This window comes from Octodon degus, unplaced genomic scaffold, assembly GCF_000260255.1.
Source record: "Octodon degus isolate 3935 unplaced genomic scaffold, OctDeg1.0 scaffold00096, whole genome shotgun sequence".
In the NCBI taxonomy this organism is placed as follows: domain Eukaryota; kingdom Metazoa; phylum Chordata; class Mammalia; order Rodentia; family Octodontidae; genus Octodon; species Octodon degus.
The window spans coordinates 9,755,649-9,773,862 of record NW_004524672.1 but is presented as its reverse complement, the minus strand read 5'-3'; the positions used below and the strand labels follow the sequence as shown (position 1 = coordinate 9,773,862).

General features: G+C 49.0%; 1 protein-coding gene across 1 annotated transcript; it reads right to left on the bottom strand.

The window, feature by feature from the left end:
* Window positions 1-946: 946 nt before the first annotated feature.
* Tuba4a (tubulin alpha 4a) lies at window positions 947-4,693 on the bottom strand. Its single transcript, XM_004638191.2, has 4 exons — window positions 4,603-4,693; window positions 2,691-2,913; window positions 2,245-2,393; window positions 947-1,991 (listed from the first exon to the last, which is right to left on the bottom strand). The coding sequence occupies exons 1-4, from the start codon at window positions 4,603-4,605 to the stop codon at window positions 1,020-1,022; spliced, it is 1,347 nt and encodes a 448-aa protein (XP_004638248.1). The 5' UTR covers window positions 4,606-4,693; the 3' UTR covers window positions 947-1,019.
* Between the last annotated feature and the right edge of the window lie 13,521 nt (window positions 4,694-18,214).

Below are 18,214 nucleotides of genomic sequence, written 5' to 3'. Positions count from 1 at the left end.
CAAGTCTCCCATCCTCGGCCTGGGGGGAGGGAGGTTGGCAGCCATTTTGGCAGTGTCTCCCTGAGTATTCTAGCTCCCACATGATTAATAATTAACGAGGCTAGTGTGGTGTGGCAGTATCCAGCAGCTACTTCCGGGCTGCTTTGCAGAGTAAACAGGGGCCCTGCTTTACTGGCCTTGAATGTTCCCCAGGGAAGGGCATTGTGTCCCTGAGTCACCAGGGAGGGGTGGCAAGGGCAGGGTTGGTATCTCCTGCTCCTGAGAGTGAAGACCATGCCCAACCAGGCTGACGTCAGCGTGGGTCCTAGGGTGCCTATTAGCAAAGCTGAGGTTTTCCCCAGGGGCCCAGGAGGAGGTCCCACCAGCTATCAAGGAGGCTGAGGCAAAAAGCTCAAACGGGAGACGATCTGACTTTTAATGGCACAGCCCCAGCCCCAGCAAAGCAGCAAGACAGACAGTAAGCTATGCAAAGCTGAGAGGTGCAATGGCACAAACAACTCGAGGAGACTGCCCTTTCCCATCCCCCAAGCTTATGACAGGGCTCTGTGCCCAGGAACTTCAGGCCAGCCCAGCCCCATTCCCAAGCCCTCAGTGCACAGCAGAGCCTGGGCCAAGGCTTGTTCCAGAGTTGGTGTATGTACAGGCAGCAGGAAAATAGGGTAGCAGTCCAAACTCCAATACAGAAACTACTGGACATAAACTCCTAGTTGAAAATTGAAGACTTGTATCCTTTAATAGTTTGTGGCTGGACAGAGAGGTCCAGGATTTGGCCCTCATTTCCTCCCTATCCTGGAACCTCGTATCCATGTCCCTGTGGTCCTGCAGCCTGGGCCTGCCAAGGGCCCCTTGCAAGTCTCACCAATAGCCATGGGATGGAAGAGGGTCATGAGCAGCATCTAGTGAGGGCAGCAGCAGCAGAAGCTCAAGCACTCACAGAGGGACAAGAAACCGTGCAAGGACACTGTTTATTTTGAAAGGATTTTGCAATAGACATAAAGAACAGGCTCCAGGCAGCTGTTCTATTCTTCTCCCTCATCCTCATCCTCATAGGAATCGATGCCCACTTCTTCATAATCTTTCTCCAGAGCAGCCATATCCTCCCGGGCCTCTGAGAACTCACCCTCCTCCATGCCCTCTCCCACATACCAGTGTACAAAAGCCCTCTTGGCATACATCAGGTCGAACTTGTGGTCCAGGCGGGCCCACGCCTCAGCGATGGCGGTCGTGTTGCTCAGCATGCACACGGCACGCTGCACCTTGGCAAGGTCGCCCCCAGGGACCACTGTGGGTGGCTGGTAGTTGATACCAACCTTGAAGCCCGTGGGGCACCAGTCCACGAACTGGATGCTGCGTTTTGTCTTGATGGCAGCAATGGCGGCATTGACATCCTTGGGCACCACATCTCCACGGTACAGCAGACAGCAGGCCATGTACTTGCCATGCCGGGGGTCACACTTCACCATCTGGTTGGCAGGCTCGAAGCAGGCATTGGTGATCTCTGCCACTGACAGCTGCTCATGGTAGGCCTTCTCTGCCGAGATGACTGGTGCATAGGTGGCCAGGGGGAAGTGGATGCGAGGATAGGGCACCAGGTTGGTCTGGAACTCCGTCAGGTCCACGTTGAGGGCCCCATCAAAACGCAGGGAGGCAGTGATGGAGGAGACAATCTGGCTGATGAGACGGTTGAGGTTGGTGTAGGTCGGGCGCTCGATGTCCAGGTTGCGGCGGCAGATGTCATAGATGGCTTCGTTGTCCACCATGAAGGCACAGTCTGAGTGCTCCAGGGTGGTGTGGGTGGTCAGGATGGAGTTGTAGGGCTCAACCACAGCTGTGGACACCTGGGGGGCTGGATAGATGGAGAACTCCAGCTTGGATTTCTTGCCATAGTCAACAGAAAGCCGCTCCATCAGGAGGGAGGTAAAGCCAGAGCCAGTGCCCCCTCCAAAGCTGTGGAATACCAGGAAGCCCTGAAGTCCTGTGCACTGGTCAGACTGAAAGGCAAGAAAGAGAAAGAGCCATGTGGCAGGGGTGGAGTGTGAGTGGATAGCTGAGGAACTTTCCTAGCTCCATGAACATTCAAATATCTTGAAAGTTAGGGGCCAGGATTAGTGAGTATCTCACAGTAGTGTCATATTATTGAACACATAGCTAGAGATGATCTTCTGAAATGGATCTCAAAAAAAGCTTTTCCCTGGCCATTTGTTTAATCTAAAATGCTCCTTTCCTTCTATACTAAATTCTCACCAGTTTGCGGATCCGATCCAGCACAGGGTCGATGATCTCCTTGCCAATGGTATAGTGGCCACGGGCATAATTGTTAGCAGCATCTTCTTTCCCAGTGATGAGCTGCTCTGGGTGGAAGAGCTGCCGATATGGGCCATTTCGGATCTCATCTGGAAGAGTATAAACCACACTGCTGGGCAAAAACCACAAGGCTGTACTCAGCAGGGACCTTCCTCCCTCCAGGGTGCTATCTGCTGCCAGATATACAGAAGAGCTAGCTCATCCTTCTGCCAGCCTGAGATATGTGTGGGAGAAACCCAGACCTGCTGTGGCCCATGCCAAGCTGAGATCAACTTCCCTTCTTTATCTTTGGATAGGGCTAGGAGTTTTAGAGCCAGAAAGCCAAGTCTAGGTACCTTCTCCCCAGACTATCCACCTCCCTCAAATTTGCCCTTTTTTCTGCTCACCAATTACAGTGGGTTCCAGATCCACAAAAACAGCCCGGGGCACATGTTTTCCAGCACCAGTTTCACAGAAGAAGGTTGTGAAGGAGTCGTCCCCTCCACCAATGGTCTTGTCACTGGGCATCTGCCCATCAGGTTGGATCCCATGTTCCAGGCAGTAGAGCTCCCAGCAGGCATTGCCCATCTGGACACCTGCCTGCCCCACATGGACTGAGATGCATTCACGCTGAGGGATAGAGGGGTCACAGCATAAGTGCCACATCCAGAAGTACCTCCCTTATGAGCCTCTCTCCCACTTTATCATCTACCAGCTAGGATGACTCAGTTGGCAAGAGGGGAGCTTCAAGCTGGCAGAGTTGAGAGGAAGCTGGCAGCTTCCCCAAGCTCCCTTGCACAGGAAGAGGTACCCAGTAGGGCAGGCCAATCCCTTAGCCTACTTCCCAGTGGGGAATTTGTCAAGTGAGAGCTGTGGCTGCTCATGGCCCGGCCACATTCACAGGGCACTCAGGGAGGACAGAGAGGGCACATGCGTATGAGACGGGCAGACACTGCAGTAACTCAGGAGAGAAGAGACTTTCCAGCTGCTCCTAATCCTGCAGCCCACACACCCAGCCAAGAAGAGGCAGATTTTCCAGTTTGTAGCCATAGGCCTCCCCACTTGATTCTTTTATGAATAACTACAATTTTTTATAACCTTCTCCCCTTCATTCCTGTGAGTGAAGAGATGTCAGCTTTCCCATCTGGCATCAGCTGACTGCACTGGTTATCAGGATGCCCTCTCCCCCCACCTTTAAATCCTATCTGCCGCTGGGGATCAATCCCATCTGGCTCCCCCTCTCCACCCCCACACTCTGCAGTGTTTTACCACCTTCATTCCACCGTGCCACCCTCCACAGAAATAGGGCTAATGCTGGTAACCGCAGACGGCAGGGCTGGCAGTGAGAGGTTGTGGGCCCTGGGACGCTCCCTGCCTTAGGCTACGTCCCTGCCAGTCCGAAATTAACCCCTGCAGCACGAGAGTCCGCAGGACAGTGCGCCTCCCTTCCCACAACGAAAAGGCACAGTGATGGTTTCCAAACCCAAAAAAGGAAGCGGAACCTGCGGTAAGGCCCCAGAGGTAACGCGCCTTGCCCCGCCAAGGTAAGTGCCTTCCTGCACCCGGGGCCTACATCTTCTCTCCTCTGGAACCTTTTCAGATGCATCCCAGCCGAAAACTGGGATTGGGTTTCGGCCCCCGCTCCTGGGCTATAAATACCACCCCCCTACACACACCTCTTCCCCTCCCCCAAACCTGGCCTCGGCCCGCGCTGTCGCTCAGCGCCAGCTGTCTCTGCCTGTCCTCTGCATACCCGCAGGATGGGGCCAGCTTGCCTCATGAGACTGAACCCCATTCCCGCCACCTCTCCCGGCTCAGAAGCGGGGTGCTGAGTCACGGGGGGGGGTGCTGTGGGTGGGAGTAACGAACACGCACAGGAAAAGGGGATGCGGCACCAAGTAAACTGACCCCCTTCCACCTTCTGTGCCAAGCACGTGTTCGGTCGATTCCAGGGACTGCTAGGGGTACGGATGGGGGCATCCAAGCGGGTCTTCCTCCTCTGGCAGAAGGCATGGGGCGCCAGGCCGCGTGACACCCCCCTCCCCCGCCCAGGAGGGCTGGGTACAGACGCTTAGGAGGGCAGAGGGGATTAGCAGGAGAGCTCCGCTCTGCAAGTGAAGAATTCCCCCACCCCCACCCCAGCTCCCAAAGGCGGACAACACACCAGGCCAAAGTCACTAAGAAGGGAGTGTACAACCTTTGCTTCTCCTAGAGAACCTGAATGCTGGGTGGAAGGTCCTGAGCATCCCTGGAGGAAGGTTCTTCACAAGGAGAGGGACAGCTAGGGAACGGGCGCGACCCTGGTGGGACCGCACTCACCATGGTGAGTCCCGGCGGTGTGTCTCACGTAGAGTCAGGGTGACGGGTCTCGGTGAGAACTGCGCTAGCTGCAGTGCCGCACCGCCCTTATACGCTGGGGGCGGGGCCCGGAAATCTCCCCGCCCTCTCTAGGCTGCGCTCCCGGAGGACACGCCCCCACCGCGGCCCCAGAAGGATGGGGCCAAGGCAAGTCCCCACCCACAGCCGCGTCCAGGACCCTCACCTGTCTGCTTTGGGTTAGGAGTAGCGGCCGGGGCTTTAACCCTTCGTTCTGCGCTTGGAGCTGACACCCTTGGCTCCTGAGATCCAAAGCGGGGAGGCAGGAGACAGTGACAGGCCGGATCTCATTTATACCTGTGTCATGCGAGGTGGGGCTGATCAGGTGTTCTGATTTAGACCGGATACGACTGAAGTTGCCCTTCCAACGTGGCTGCGGGAAGCCGTCCCCGGCGCCCTCCCCGTGTCCCCTTCCAGGAGGACCGGGCAGTCCTTGGAACTCCAGACGGTGGCCGGGGACCCCCTCCCAGCGGCACGCCATCTGCTGGTCCCCGGCCGGAACTGCAGGCCTTTGCCCACGCCTGGAGGCGGCCGCTGAACCAGAGCCACAGAGTCTGAGCGCCAGGGTGCCCATCCCTGAGTCTCTCGCGCAGAGCGGAGCCAGAAACCTGCCTCACCTCGCCCTCCGCCCTCAGCTCTCGGCTCCGTCATCGGCGCCGTCACTATCAGTGAGCCCTAGCCGGGCCACCTCGACGCTTTCCTGTGGTCAGAATCGTGGGGTACGGGGCCTGCAGCCCTCAGGACCTGGAATCGAATTCCGACTGTGCTGGATAACTGGGTCAAGTGATTTAATCTGAGTCCTGCCGAGAAAAAGCCGTGCCTTCTTTGTGTCTCTCTCTCGACCTCGACCTCGACCTCGACCTCGACCTCGACCTCGCTATGTAGTTTAGTTTGGCCTTGACCTCACTCACTTATGTAGCCCAGGCTGGCTTCTAACTCAAGGCGATCCTCTGGCCTCAGCCCCTCCAGTGCTAGGATTACAGGCGTGTGCCGCCACGCCTGAATTCATTTTCATGTCTTAAAGGAAGGGCCTTTTCAAGTTATTTCTGTTTCCCCTAACTTGTTTTGTATTTTCTTGCTAGGCGCTCCCCTGCGGAAATTTGTAGGTGTTAAGGAACCTGATGCTCAGGCTAATTATCACTTGGAAAAGTTTAATCTGCCTTTCATTCTGCTTCTTCAGGACTGTTCTACACAACACAACACCATAAAATAGTGACTCTCCCTCTCCCTTCCCCTACCTTTCCCGGTCCCCTCTCTCTGTCTCTGTCTCTGTCTCTGTCTCTGTCTCTGTCTCTGTCTCTGTCTCTGTCTCTGTCTCTGTTTATGTCTGTCAGTCAGTCTGTCTGTCTGTGTGTGTCTCTCTCTGTCTCTCTCTGACTCTCTCTCTCTCTCTCTCTCTCTCTCTCTCTCTCTCTCTCTCTCTGTTTAAATGTGTGTTTAAGACAGGGTCTCACTATCCTGCCTCAACATCCCAGATGCTGGGATGTTGGCAGGCATACACCACATCCATCTTAATGGCAACTTTCTATCAACTCATTGGCATTTGACTTAGGCAAGCTGTAGAAAGAAATACAGGAAGTGAAATAAGACAAGGTCTTTCTTCCTAGTAGACTTGCCATGGAATTTGGAGAAAACTCATTTTTTTCAGACAAGGGGATATAGCAAGAGTGCTCTGGGAAATGGGGTGATGGTCTCTATGGAGGAAAGAGCCTTGGTGATTACAGGACACTTGGCCTCCTGCACCCCTTTCCTTATCCTGTTTTTCTCTTGCACACCCCCTTTTCTGCAGAATGAATGAAGTAAGAGACCTGAGCTATTGTAGGCAAAACCCTAAGCCTGTTGGGTTTTCCCTGGTGATCCAGCTGTGCAGTTCTTTCTTTGTAAAACTGGGTAATGACTTTGGATTGGAAGGACCAGATAGATTTAGAGATGTGAACACACAGGGGCACACAGCAAAGCACCTGGCAAGTAACTGCCAACAAGTAGCTGCCTGGATTCTTGAAGCATTTTGTTCACATTTACTTCAGTGTTAAGTGCTGTGGTTATTTGTGCATATGTCTGTCTTACCAGACAGCAGGATACTGAAGATGCAGACTGTGTCGTGTTCATTTTTGTGTCCTTAATTGCTACCATGGTGCTTGGCACACGTGGTAAGCATTTGCTGGCCATGTATGGGGTAAATTGATTCCCTTCAGACATGCAGCTAAGACTGAGGCAGAACTCTGACACAGAAGTGCTTATTGGCACCCCAAGGCTAAATTTCCTCTTAAAAATGTTTCTTTTGGTCTTTACATTGTTAATAGCATTTAGAATATGAGAAGATTAGGAATTACTGTCTCGGAACCTCTCCCAGACCATGTTAAGAGAATCGCTAGAAAACTAACAGGACCTGAATAGCATTGTGTTTTCAGCCAAGCTGTATTGCTTTAATGTAGGAAGGATGTACAGGGTTCACACAAAGTATACTCTGCCTTCGAAATAAAGACACAGCCACATTTCCCTACAATGTTTTCATCTAAGGAAGTCCATTGGAGACTCAGTAGCTGACATTTAACCCAAGGTTTGTCATACAGGAGTCTCTGTCTCACACATACCAAAGTTCCAGACTCCTAGAAGAATAGCAGATGCCTGGCATAAGACATGATGTTTGTTCATTGAAGTGATTGGGAAAACTAAAAACCGGGTTCCCGGGCACCAGCCAATGCCAACCCTCTCAGTCCTGCTGTGTTAACTCTTTCTCCAGTCATAAAATCCCAAGTGCTGATTGGCACAGTGACTTAACACCTACTTTTATCCCAGCTTCTTGGGAGACTGATGCAAGAGGACCCCAAATTGGAGGGCAACATGGGGCAACATAGGGACTTAGTGAGACCCTGTCTCAAATTTTAAAAAATGATAAAGCCCCTGGGTCTGATCCCTAGTTCCCCATCCCCGGTAATTCTAGATGTCTATCTGGAATAGAACTAGAAGCTCTGGTTGTACCAGGCCTACATTCCCATTTAGCAACTTAGGTTGCTAAGGTGCTAAATTCTAATCATTGCTATGTTACCTTACATGACAAAAGAACTTTGTAGATATGATTAATGTGAAGATCCTGAGATTAGTCTGGACTCTCAGGTAGGCCCAAGATTACCAGAAAGGCCTTCTTTTTTGAATTCTGAAAATGGGCCAAGGGTATCACACAACATCCTAAGCCAACATCCTGCCACTGAGCTACACTCCAAACCCCACAAGGGCCTTCAAATGTGAAAGAGAGAGAGGAGGGTCAGAGTCAGGAAAGAAAAGATTGGAAGCAGAAGTCAGAGTGCCACGAGTAATGTGATTGTGGGCTTGGAAGATGAGCATAGCCACAAGTTAGGAATGGCAGCAGATTCTAAAAGATGGAAAAGTCAAGAGACAGATCTCCCCATGAATCTCCAGAGGGAAGGTAACCATGGCAACATCCTGATTTTTCTTTGGCTCCATAAGACCCATTTTTCACTTCTGACCATGAGTAATAAATTTGTGTTGTTATAGCCACTAATTTTAAAGTACTACTTTGTTGCAGCAGCAGTAAGAAACTAGTACACTAATAAATGCAGCTGACGGGGCTACCATAGGTGACAGCAAGCTCCCTCCAGTTCATTTCAGTCCGTGCCATTCTGTCTCCCAACACTGAAGACAAGTGCTGGTTCCATTTAATCTCATACATTCAGCCCATATTGCACACTTACATCACCTGGAGGTAGAAGCTTATATCTTCTGAGCAGGAAGACGTGGTCAAGGCATGCATGTTAGTGGGATACTAAGTACACTTCTGCTTCTGAGTGTGTGTGTGTGTGTGTGTGTGTGTGTGTGTGTGTAACCTCAAATATATACAGCTCTCCTGAATTAGGGCCATAAGCACTGGGTAACTATGAAGGTAATGATCCATAGTAGCAGAACCAACATTTTTACACATTCACAGACATGTAGACTCTCTGGAAGAGGGGTCTCTGGCCTGTGGGTGGGTTTTGCTCCTTGGTCTGTTAGGAACCAGGCAGTGCAGTAGAAGGTGAGCAGTGAGCAAGGAAAGCCTTATGTGTACTACAGCCGCCTCCAGGGCTCACATTACCACCAAGAGCTGCTATCTGTCAGCCCTGGCTTTAGATACTTACGGAAGTGTGGGCTGTACTGTGGACTGCACATGCATGAGTGAAGAAGCTAGGTTGTGTGTGCCTTTGAATCCTCCTAAAACCATCTCTTCCCATCTATGGCAAAAGTCTCTTCCATAAAACTGATCCCTGGTACCAAAAAAGTTGGGGACTGCTGCCCTGGAATGCCTGCCTAGTGATTTTTCATCCCTTCATTCAAATACATCTCCATACATCCACTCTGCATGGCCTTCCATCTGACCGTGCTCTGAGACTCCCCCACTTCTCCTAACTGCCTATTACCTCTGTCTTTTCTAAGCCTTTCCCAGTGTCAGATCTTGATTCTGAACCATGACCTTTAAAGGGGTGGCCCTGCTGTCACCATCTCCACATCGTTGTTCCTCAACACTCGGGCAGACTCAGTGCACATGTTGACTGAGATGCTCCTGCCAGGGTCTCCAGTGACCACCATCTTATCAGATCAACAAAGGCCACCTTGCTGTCTTCGTCTTTTTCAACCTCTCACAGCAGTGTTTGACTGCTCCAGCTTCTCTGAAAGTCTTTCTTTGTGACTGCTGGTTTTGTTCGGGTCACTCACTCATGGTAGTTTCTGATACCTTAAATAAAGGTCCCCAGAGCTAAGTTCTTTATTTCTTCCTGAAGGACCAATTGTTGAAATTAATTGATGAGTAAATGGGCTTAGGATGTTATCTGGGACTTGTGTGATATACTTGAATGTCCATAATAAAAAGTTATTGTAGCTGGGCATGGTGGTACACCCCTATAATCCCAGCACTCAGGAGGCTGAGGTAGAAGGATCATTTCTAGTTCCAGACTAGCCTGGGCTACAGAGTGAGCTCAAAGTCAGCCTCAACTGCAGAGTGAAACCCTGTCTCAAAAAGACAAAAACATATATCCTTATACGATGGTGAAAGAACAGAATAAAAAGTAATAAATGTCACAGATATACCAATGATACTCAAAAAAAAAATTTTTTTTTTTGTACCAGGGATTGAAGTCAGAACCTTGTGCTTGCCAGACAAGCTCTTACTGAGCTATCTCCCCAGCCTCAATACTCAACTTTATATCTCCATGTCAGATTATTTTTGTTTTTTGTTTTTTGACATAGGGTCTCAGTATGTAGTTCAGGCTGGCCTTGAACTCACAATGTAGCCCAGAGTGGCCTCAAACTTGTGGCGATCCTTCTGCCTCAGCCTCCCAAGTGCTATTTGCCCTCTTGACATCTCTACTTAAAAGTCTATTAGATAGTTCAAACAGTACATCATCAATGGAGCCTCAAATTTCTACTCTTACTCTATTCTCTGCCAAACCAGCACACAAGTACTTGAGTTAAAAACCTAGGGTCATATTTCTCTCTTTCTCCCTCTTCCTTCTCTTTTATTAGAATTTTTTTTGGCTGTAAATAAGGGAAAGCATAACTAATCACAGTTTAAATAATAGAAATATTCATTTTCCCATTAGAAATCAAAGGGGAGGGCAGTCCCAGGGTTGATGTAGTGATGTCACCAATAGCTCTGGTATTTTCAGCCTTCTGCTCTGGCATCCTCAGTGTGATGGTGACATTTTCTCTCATGATCACAAGTCGGCTGCTGCAGTGTAATTATCATGTCCTCATATGGCACTGTCTTATGGCAGGGAAGGGGAGTTTTTTCCCACATCTCTTTTTATCAGGGAAAAAAAAACCTTTCCTTAAAGAACTGTCCTCTCCAAAAAAATAAGATTAAAAAAAAAAAAAAAAGGAAAGAAAAAAGGAAGGCAGAAGAAGAGGGGAAAAAAGGAAGCGAAAGAAGAGAATGATGTTGGGGTGATCGCTCAGAGGCGTAAGCACCTACCTGGTGAGTGCAAGGACCCCAGTTGGATCCCTAGCCCCACATGCCATGCAGGCCCCTGGTGCTGTCCTGGAACCAGGTGTGGTTGGTGATGCACACCTGTAATACCAGCACTGGAGAGGTTGAGCCTGAAGCCTGAGACTGGAGGACGAGGGGAGGGTCTCTGGGGCTTTGAGACCAGGCTGGGGGCTACAAAAGTGAGCACAAGGCCAACCTAAACTGTGTGTGGGGGGAGGGGGGAGAGAGAGAGAGACCATAGCATATATCTACCTGCGCATGAATAAACCAGTCACTGAAGGGTGAATACATTTACCATGAATGGTTTACACCATTCTATAATCCTGTGTCTGTGGAAAATCCTCTTGATTTATGTGTCTTTTTGAGACAGGGTCTCACTGTGAAGTTCAGGCTGGCCTTGGGCTCACTTTGTAGCTCAAGCTGCTCTTGAACTCAAAATGATCCTCCTGCCTCAGCCTCCTGAATGCTGGGATTACAAGTGTGTGCCACCACACCAGGTTAAACCATCTTCCTTGACCAAGTGGAGAGTGAATACTTCAAAGAACTCTGGCTCTTGCCAGCAAGTAAATGAGGAGTGAGACACACAAGGCTGGGGGCAGTGAGTGTCACCAAACAGTAGCAAGTCCTTTGCTTTACTTTGAACCCAGCCACTTCTCACAGGCCCCGCCCCCGCCCCCACCCCAATCTGGGGTGAGGCATCCTTCACTCCAGCCTGGGTGCCTGTAGTAGCTAGCCTCCCAGTCAACTTTTGATATCTACTCTTTGTTTTGCTTTTTAGGTTTTTGTTTGCTTGTTTTGTTTTTGTTCTTGAGGCAGGGTCTTCTTATGTAGTTCAGGCCAGCCTTGAACTCACTCTGTAGCCTGGGCTGGTCTTGAACTCACAGCAATCCTTCTGTCTCGGCCTCCTAACTGCTGGGATTATAGTATGTGCCACCAAGCCCATACTATTTTATGTCTGAAGTTTTATTGTTGATCTATCTTCCCCACAAGAATGTAAGCTCTTTAGGTGATTTTTTTTTTTTTTTTTTGGTCCACTACTGTGTCCCTGACACCTGCCCAAATCTGCTTCTTTACCAGCTCTATGGCTGTTTTCACCCAACTATACAGTGACTGTAGAAAAAGCCAGAACATTCAGGTACATGCGCTTAACCCCAGAACTCAGGCTGAGGCAGGAGGACCGAAAGTCCTGCAAGCCTGGGCTATATACTGAGACTGTGTCTCTAAAAACAGTGCTTGGCATGTAGGAGGCATTCAATAGATACTTGTTGAAGAATGTAAGAGTGTCAACTACTCATTTCATGTTATGTTAGATACATTAATGTATTTCTTTTTTAAAAAATACTCAGGCTTTTTAGACTGTTTTATACATGCACTTGCCTTTTAGATATGCACTTGCCTTTAGGTTGGTAGAATTGGTGATGCCCAGGCCAACTCTGAGATGTTCAATTCCGGAGACTTGTAGCAAGATGTTTAAGGGCTGTGCCAGAGCACCCATGAGGTCCCGAATTTCTCCATCTGGATTATAATTCCTCAGGTCTCTGGCTTCATGGCCCCATCCAGGGGCTTGGCTTGCTTTTTCCTTTTTTTGTAACAGGGATTGAACTTGGGACCTTTGCTTGACAGGAAGGCACTTACGCTTCTGAGCTGTCTCCCCAGCCCTTGGCTCCCTTCCTTTCGAGGGGTCAGTTGACTATCCTTCTCTGGCCCTCTAGTTCCAGAAGGAAGAGAGAAGAGTTCTGACTTCAAAGCTATCCGTCCATCCCCCATGCCAGAGTTAGCCACCTGGAGATTCTGGGCCATTCTGTCACATGGGTGATGAACCAGGCTCTAAAAAGTCCCCGTCTCCAAATAATTCTCCTTGTATTGGCCACCGTAGCTGAAATTACACATTAGCCACCACTGCTTCCTGGATAAAACTGCTACATGAAATACTTTTAGTTGCTCAGTCTGGCACCCCTATTCCTGGTTGTCCGTCTCTGGAGGAGGGAGTGGAAAAATGTAGCGTGGCTTCCAGGTGGCATTAGGGTGCACTGGAGGCTCGTGTTCACCTACCTGACAGTGTAGTTCTGGGGCTGGGCTTTTCTTTCTTTCTTTCTTTCTTTCTTTCTTTCTTTCTTTCTTTCTTTCTTTCTCTCCCTTCCTCTTTTGTTCTCTCCCTCTACCCCCTGCCCCTGCTTGAGTCAGGGCTTTACTATGTGGTTCAGGTTTGCCTTGAACTTACTATGTAGCCCAGGCTGGCCTCAAACTCACAACGATTCTCCTTCCTCAGCCTTCAAAGTGTTGCAGTTATAGGCATGCACCACCACACACCCGGCTCTTTTTGCTGCTGTTGTTTTTAGAGACACAGTCTCAATATATAGCCCAGGCTTGCAGGACTTTCGGTCCTCCTGCCTCAGCCTGAGTTCTGGGGTTAAGCGCATGTACCTGAATGTTCTGGCTTTTTCTACAGTCACTGTATAGTTGGGTGAAAACAGCCATAGAGCTGGTAAAGAAGCAGATTTGGGCAGAATGGTCAAACAAAGATGCTGAGCCTAGAGGGAGCCAAGAGAGTTGAGTGCTAGGCAAGGGAGTGGTCCTGGCTGGCCATGGAATTAAAGACGGGGGAAAGGAGATAAAGACCTTCAGGGGCTTTGGAACAGTGAACACTCCACCATGTGGAAAGAGAAGCAGAGCCTGCGTCTCTGATGACTCTTAATTCCACCAGTAATGAAGCCCCACGGGAGCTTTGGCAGGACGCCAGAGGCTTCGTCAAATTCCTTGTCTTCATCATGGGAAACAGGTCCTCACGTCACCTACCTCATAAAATTACTGAGGGATAGATAAGGGGCAAAGATGCCCCAAGAACTCTGATGCTAGAGATGAACATTTTTATTTCAGAATTTTGCCAAGAACAGAGAAAGACTCCTGTGGGGACAAACGAATAGGCTGGTGCAGCTGTGACTTGTAATGAACCTGGGGGAGGCAGGAATGACCCCAAGACCCTCATAAGTTTTCTTTGCAGCAATTCCATCCTAAGCACTTATGAAGGTTTACCTTCTTTGAGCCTCACAAACTACACCTTCGCATTCTACAGATGAGAAAATCAAGGCCCAGAAAGAGTTAACCACTGCTACTGGACTATATTGGATTATTTTGCTGAATTCACACATCTACAATATTTAAATGGCAATGGAATACCCATCTCTGACAAAACTAAATGAAAAAGGGGTATGTAAATGAAGGACCATTTTGTATCTGTATATACAAAATAATTAGATAGTTATACAGCTACTTTCTTAATTCAATGAGAAGTAAGATTTGTACTAATAGTGTTTGGACAGGATATCATGTCTGCATCTACTATGAAGACAACAATATGCAATGTATTGATTATTGTAACTGTCCTACTATCCTGTTTTGAAACTGTCTCATTACTATTTGTTTCTCAATAAAATTAATAAAAAATAAAAAGTAAAATGACTACAAACTGTAAATGAATATGACAAACAAAAAAATTAAGAAGCTAAATTGTAATGTCAGTGGCATATCAATATATTAAAATGTTAAATGAAGATATTAATGAGCTTGATGTCAATAGTACTGTTTATGTAAAACAATAAAATTAACTGCCTAAGGAAAACAAGTTGACCAAAAAGAATTATCTGTATGTAATAGTATTAAATTATCCAAATGAAGGTACATAATGACTTTTAAGTTATGGACTATTTTTGCAACTGCCAGCATTCTATTGGAATTTAGGTAACCCCGTGGAGATGAATAGACAAAAAAATTTTTTTTGAATCTGAATTTTTCAAAAGAATAAATTATATTACTATTATCTCAGATTCAATGTGGTTTTTAACTAAGAAATATCTAATTTGAAATTATTGAATATTTTATTCTTAACGTGAAATAATAGTTTGACTTAAAAAAAAAAAAGAGTTAAGCACTGCCAGTCAAGGTAGCACATGCCTGTAGTCCCAGCTATTGGGGAGGCTGAGGCAGGAGGATCGCAAGTTTAAGCCCAGTCCAGGCAATTTAGTGAGACCCTGTCTCAAAACAAATAAAGAAAGAAGGAGGGGGAGACAGCAAGGGAGAGAGGGAGGGAGGGAGGGAGGGAGGGAGGGAGGAAGGAAGGAAGGAAGGAAGGAAGGAAGGAAAGAAGGAAGGAAGGAAGGAAGGAAGGAAGGAAGGAAGGAAGGAAGGAAGGGCTGGGGATGTAGCTCATTGCTAAAGTACTCCAAGGCTCTATCCAAAGTACCTATGCCTGGGGATTAAGTGCTTGCAGGTATTAGACTTGGGGTTCCCTATTAGTTTCTAGTTCCTTATGCTCTAACATATTCTGGGTCTCTTCCCAGAATCCCCTGGGCTTGCTCTCTTGCCCGAGGACTCATTATTTCTGGATCACTGCAGAGCTTCTTAGTCCCACCCACTCTCTACTTCCAGTCCTTGCCAGCCCCAGGGGTGGGGATGGTGCTGGAGTTCTGGAAACTTCAATTCTAAACCTTCTCCCACCTGTGAAGGCCAGGCTGCCACCAGAAAATGTAACTATGTGCCAGAAGGAAACACAAGGTACCATGGAGGGTGGACACCTGGGGGGGTTTCTAGCCCCAGCCCCTCTTCTTCCTACCTCACCAAACACCCTGGCCCTGGCCCAGCACCTGCCTGCTGCTCTGTAACCAAGTCAACTAGCTACCTCCTCCCTCAGGCACCAGGCCAGAGTGTCAGGAGTCTACAGCCCTGGGTCTCCCCACCTCCTATCCATCGAGACCCACAGAAAGAAGACAGCAGCCAGGCCCCAGCCAGGCAGCACGGTGAGTGGGGGGGGCACAGTGGTTCTGAGGGGCTGGTGTGAGGGCACCCTGAGAGTCCTGGTACCCATGGGGCTATAGTGAGTGGGGAGATGAGGAGAGGAGAGATGTACAGAAACGTCCAGATGGGACTGTATTCCCTAAGTTTGGGAGGACATGCTTGAGGGTGCTGAGAGGCCCTGAGTTTTGGGGTGGGATGGGAGTAAGCAGGACTTGAGCAGAAAGTGAGGCTACTTTTCACATTGACGGAGTCTCCAACCTTGGCCCCTGCTCAGCCTCTCTGCTGGACTCTGGTCCCCTCCCAGCTGTGAGGACAAGTCTCCCACAGGAACTGCTGCTCTTGGGTTTCTCCCTTAGGCCTGCTCAGTCCTGGAGCAGTGGGAGCGGGAGGCGGGGAGGTGCCCCTTCTGTCCAGAGTGGCTGCGCTGTGCTGCTTCTCATGGGGCAGCAGCGTCAGTAGCTTTAGCAGTGCCCAGTCACGCAGGACAGAAGAGCAGTTTAACGCATGGTTGGAGCCAGGCTGTCCCCACCCTGAAAATGCCTGCTTTTGCTTGTAACCTTGAGCTGATTGCTCAACCTTTGGAGGGTTCATTTCCTCGCATAAAATGGGGGGTAGTAAAAGGACCTCTGAAAGGGGACTGTTGTAAGAAGTACGTGAAATAATGTAGGAGAAGGTCAAGAACTACTCAGGGTAGTACCTGGTGTCTGATTAGCACACGTGAAATAACCAACACAGCAAAACCTGCCAGCTTTCATTATTAAGAAAAAAGAATCCAGGGAACTGGTTGCAGTAACTTGTGTGAGGTCATAGAGGCCCAGTCTGTGAGACTCCATAAGCTGATTTTGTCCCAAACACACTGCTCTCTGGGGTGAGGCATCACTGCCTATGAGGTCAGGGACACCCTGTGTAGCAGGCATCTAATTAGCGCATCCTGGGGCCAGGACAGCATCTGGTTCATGGACAGAACCTGAGCAGGTTCAGAGGTGCAGCGGCTGGTGCTGGGCCTCCTTGCCAGCTGCTGGGCCCTCAAGCCAGTCCTTCTTCCTGGGGAGTTTCAGAGTCACTGCCTCTCTAAGTTCCTCCCATCTCTTATTATGATGCTGGGCTGCGGGGGTGGGAAATGCGGGGAGCTACAGCAGGCATGGCTGCCTCCATGTGTGTCAGGCAGTGGCCAGGCACCCTGCATGCACCCTTTCTTCCAGCCCTCACAGGAGTCCTTCAAGGACGGGCCTTAATCATCCTTGTTTCATGGGGGAGGACATTGACTCAGCCCGAGCAAAGAAGTCACAGGTCTAGGACAGAGGTGGTTTATGGATTAATCCCAGCCATCTAAAAATCATAAGTCAAGATCCTTATTTCTTATTTATTTATGTAGGTTCTTCCTTTCTTTCTTTTTTCTTTTTCTTTTTCTTTTGTGTGTGTGTGTGTGTGTGTGAGAGAGAGAGAGAGAGAGAGAGAGAGAGAGAGAGAGGAGAGAGAGAGAGAGAGAGAGACGGGGTTTTGCTGTGTGGGTCAGGCTGGCTTTAAACTCATTGTGTAGCCCAAGCTGGCCTCATAATCTTCCTGCCTCTGTCTCCTAAACTCAGCCTGTTTTATGTATTTTTAAAAAGTTAGTGATATGGCTGGGTGTGGTGGTGCACCCCTGTACTCCCAGCACTCAGGACTAAGGCAGAAGAGTTGTTGCAAGTTCGAGACCAGCCTGAGCTACAAAGTGAGCTCAAGGCAAGCCTGAACTGCATAGCGAGACTTTGTCTCAAAAAGAAAAAAAAAAAGGCAGTGATGTGTTAAATCTATGGAGAAAGCAACCTTGCTGAATTGCAGAGATGCAGAAAGGTTAAAAAAAAAATAGTAGAATGGGGCTGGGGAGACAGCGAAGCAGCATAAGCACCTGACTAGTATGCATAGGGTCCTGAGTTCGATCCCTGATACTGAAACAAAAAAAAAAAAAAGTAGAATTGACATCTGTTACTGCATTTGATGACTAGAGTCCCTCTCTGGCTGCATCTGCTGTCAGAGAGAAACATTATTCCAAAGTTGGGGTGTTTGTGTGAATGATTTTTCTTGTTGCTCCTCCCTAACCTTTTTAAGAGCAGAATATATTTATTGGAGGAAAGAAAGCTTCTGTCTGAGAGAGGGACAGAAGGGAGACCCAAGTGGGTTGTCTACAAGAATCTCTTCTTTTGATTTTTTGAGACCAAGTCACACTCTGTAGTCCAGGCCAGCCTTGAAATCATTAGGTAGCCCAGGTGATCCTCCTCAGCCATAGAGCGCTGGATTACAGGCATGTGAGACCACGCTCCAGCTCCCCTGCTTTCTTTATCTCTGTGTTTCCCTTTGTTTCCTCCACCAATGGCACCCATTTCTTTCTGTGCCTGGCAAGAGTGGCTATCACACTTTACCAGACCCATCTGAGCTCCTCCGTGTTCCTTAAGTAGGATGCTTAGTCACTGAACAAAGCTCTGTGACCTTGGATCTGCCCACATCTGCTTCCCCCAAGAGCTTTGTCCCTGCCCCTAGAGCCAGTGCCTGTGGATCCTCAGTGACACCAGTTCATGCCTAGATGAGGAGTCTGGGCTAGGAGCAAACTCCAGGAAACTTGATGCTCAGCCAGAGAACCATGTAAGGAAGGCAGGCAGGAATCGTGTCCGGGCACGATAGCACCCTTCTTCCTAAGGCTGTTCTCTGGTCTTTGCCCACTCAGCACAAATGCATCTCAGTCCACATGATGCAGGCCAGTATGCAGATGGCAATGCATGCTGGGAGCTGTACTGCTTAGAACATGGG

Bases quoted from the DNA above. Each gene is read 5' to 3' on its own strand.
- Tuba4a (XM_004638191.2), bottom strand. The intron at 2,394-2,690 runs GTGAGCAGAAAA...ATACTCTTCCAG, and splicing joins TCTGGAACCCACTGTAATTG to ATGAGATCCGAAATGGCCCA. The intron at 1,992-2,244 runs GTGAGAATTTAG...CTTGCCTTTCAG, and splicing joins TGGATCGGATCCGCAAACTG to TCTGACCAGTGCACAGGACT.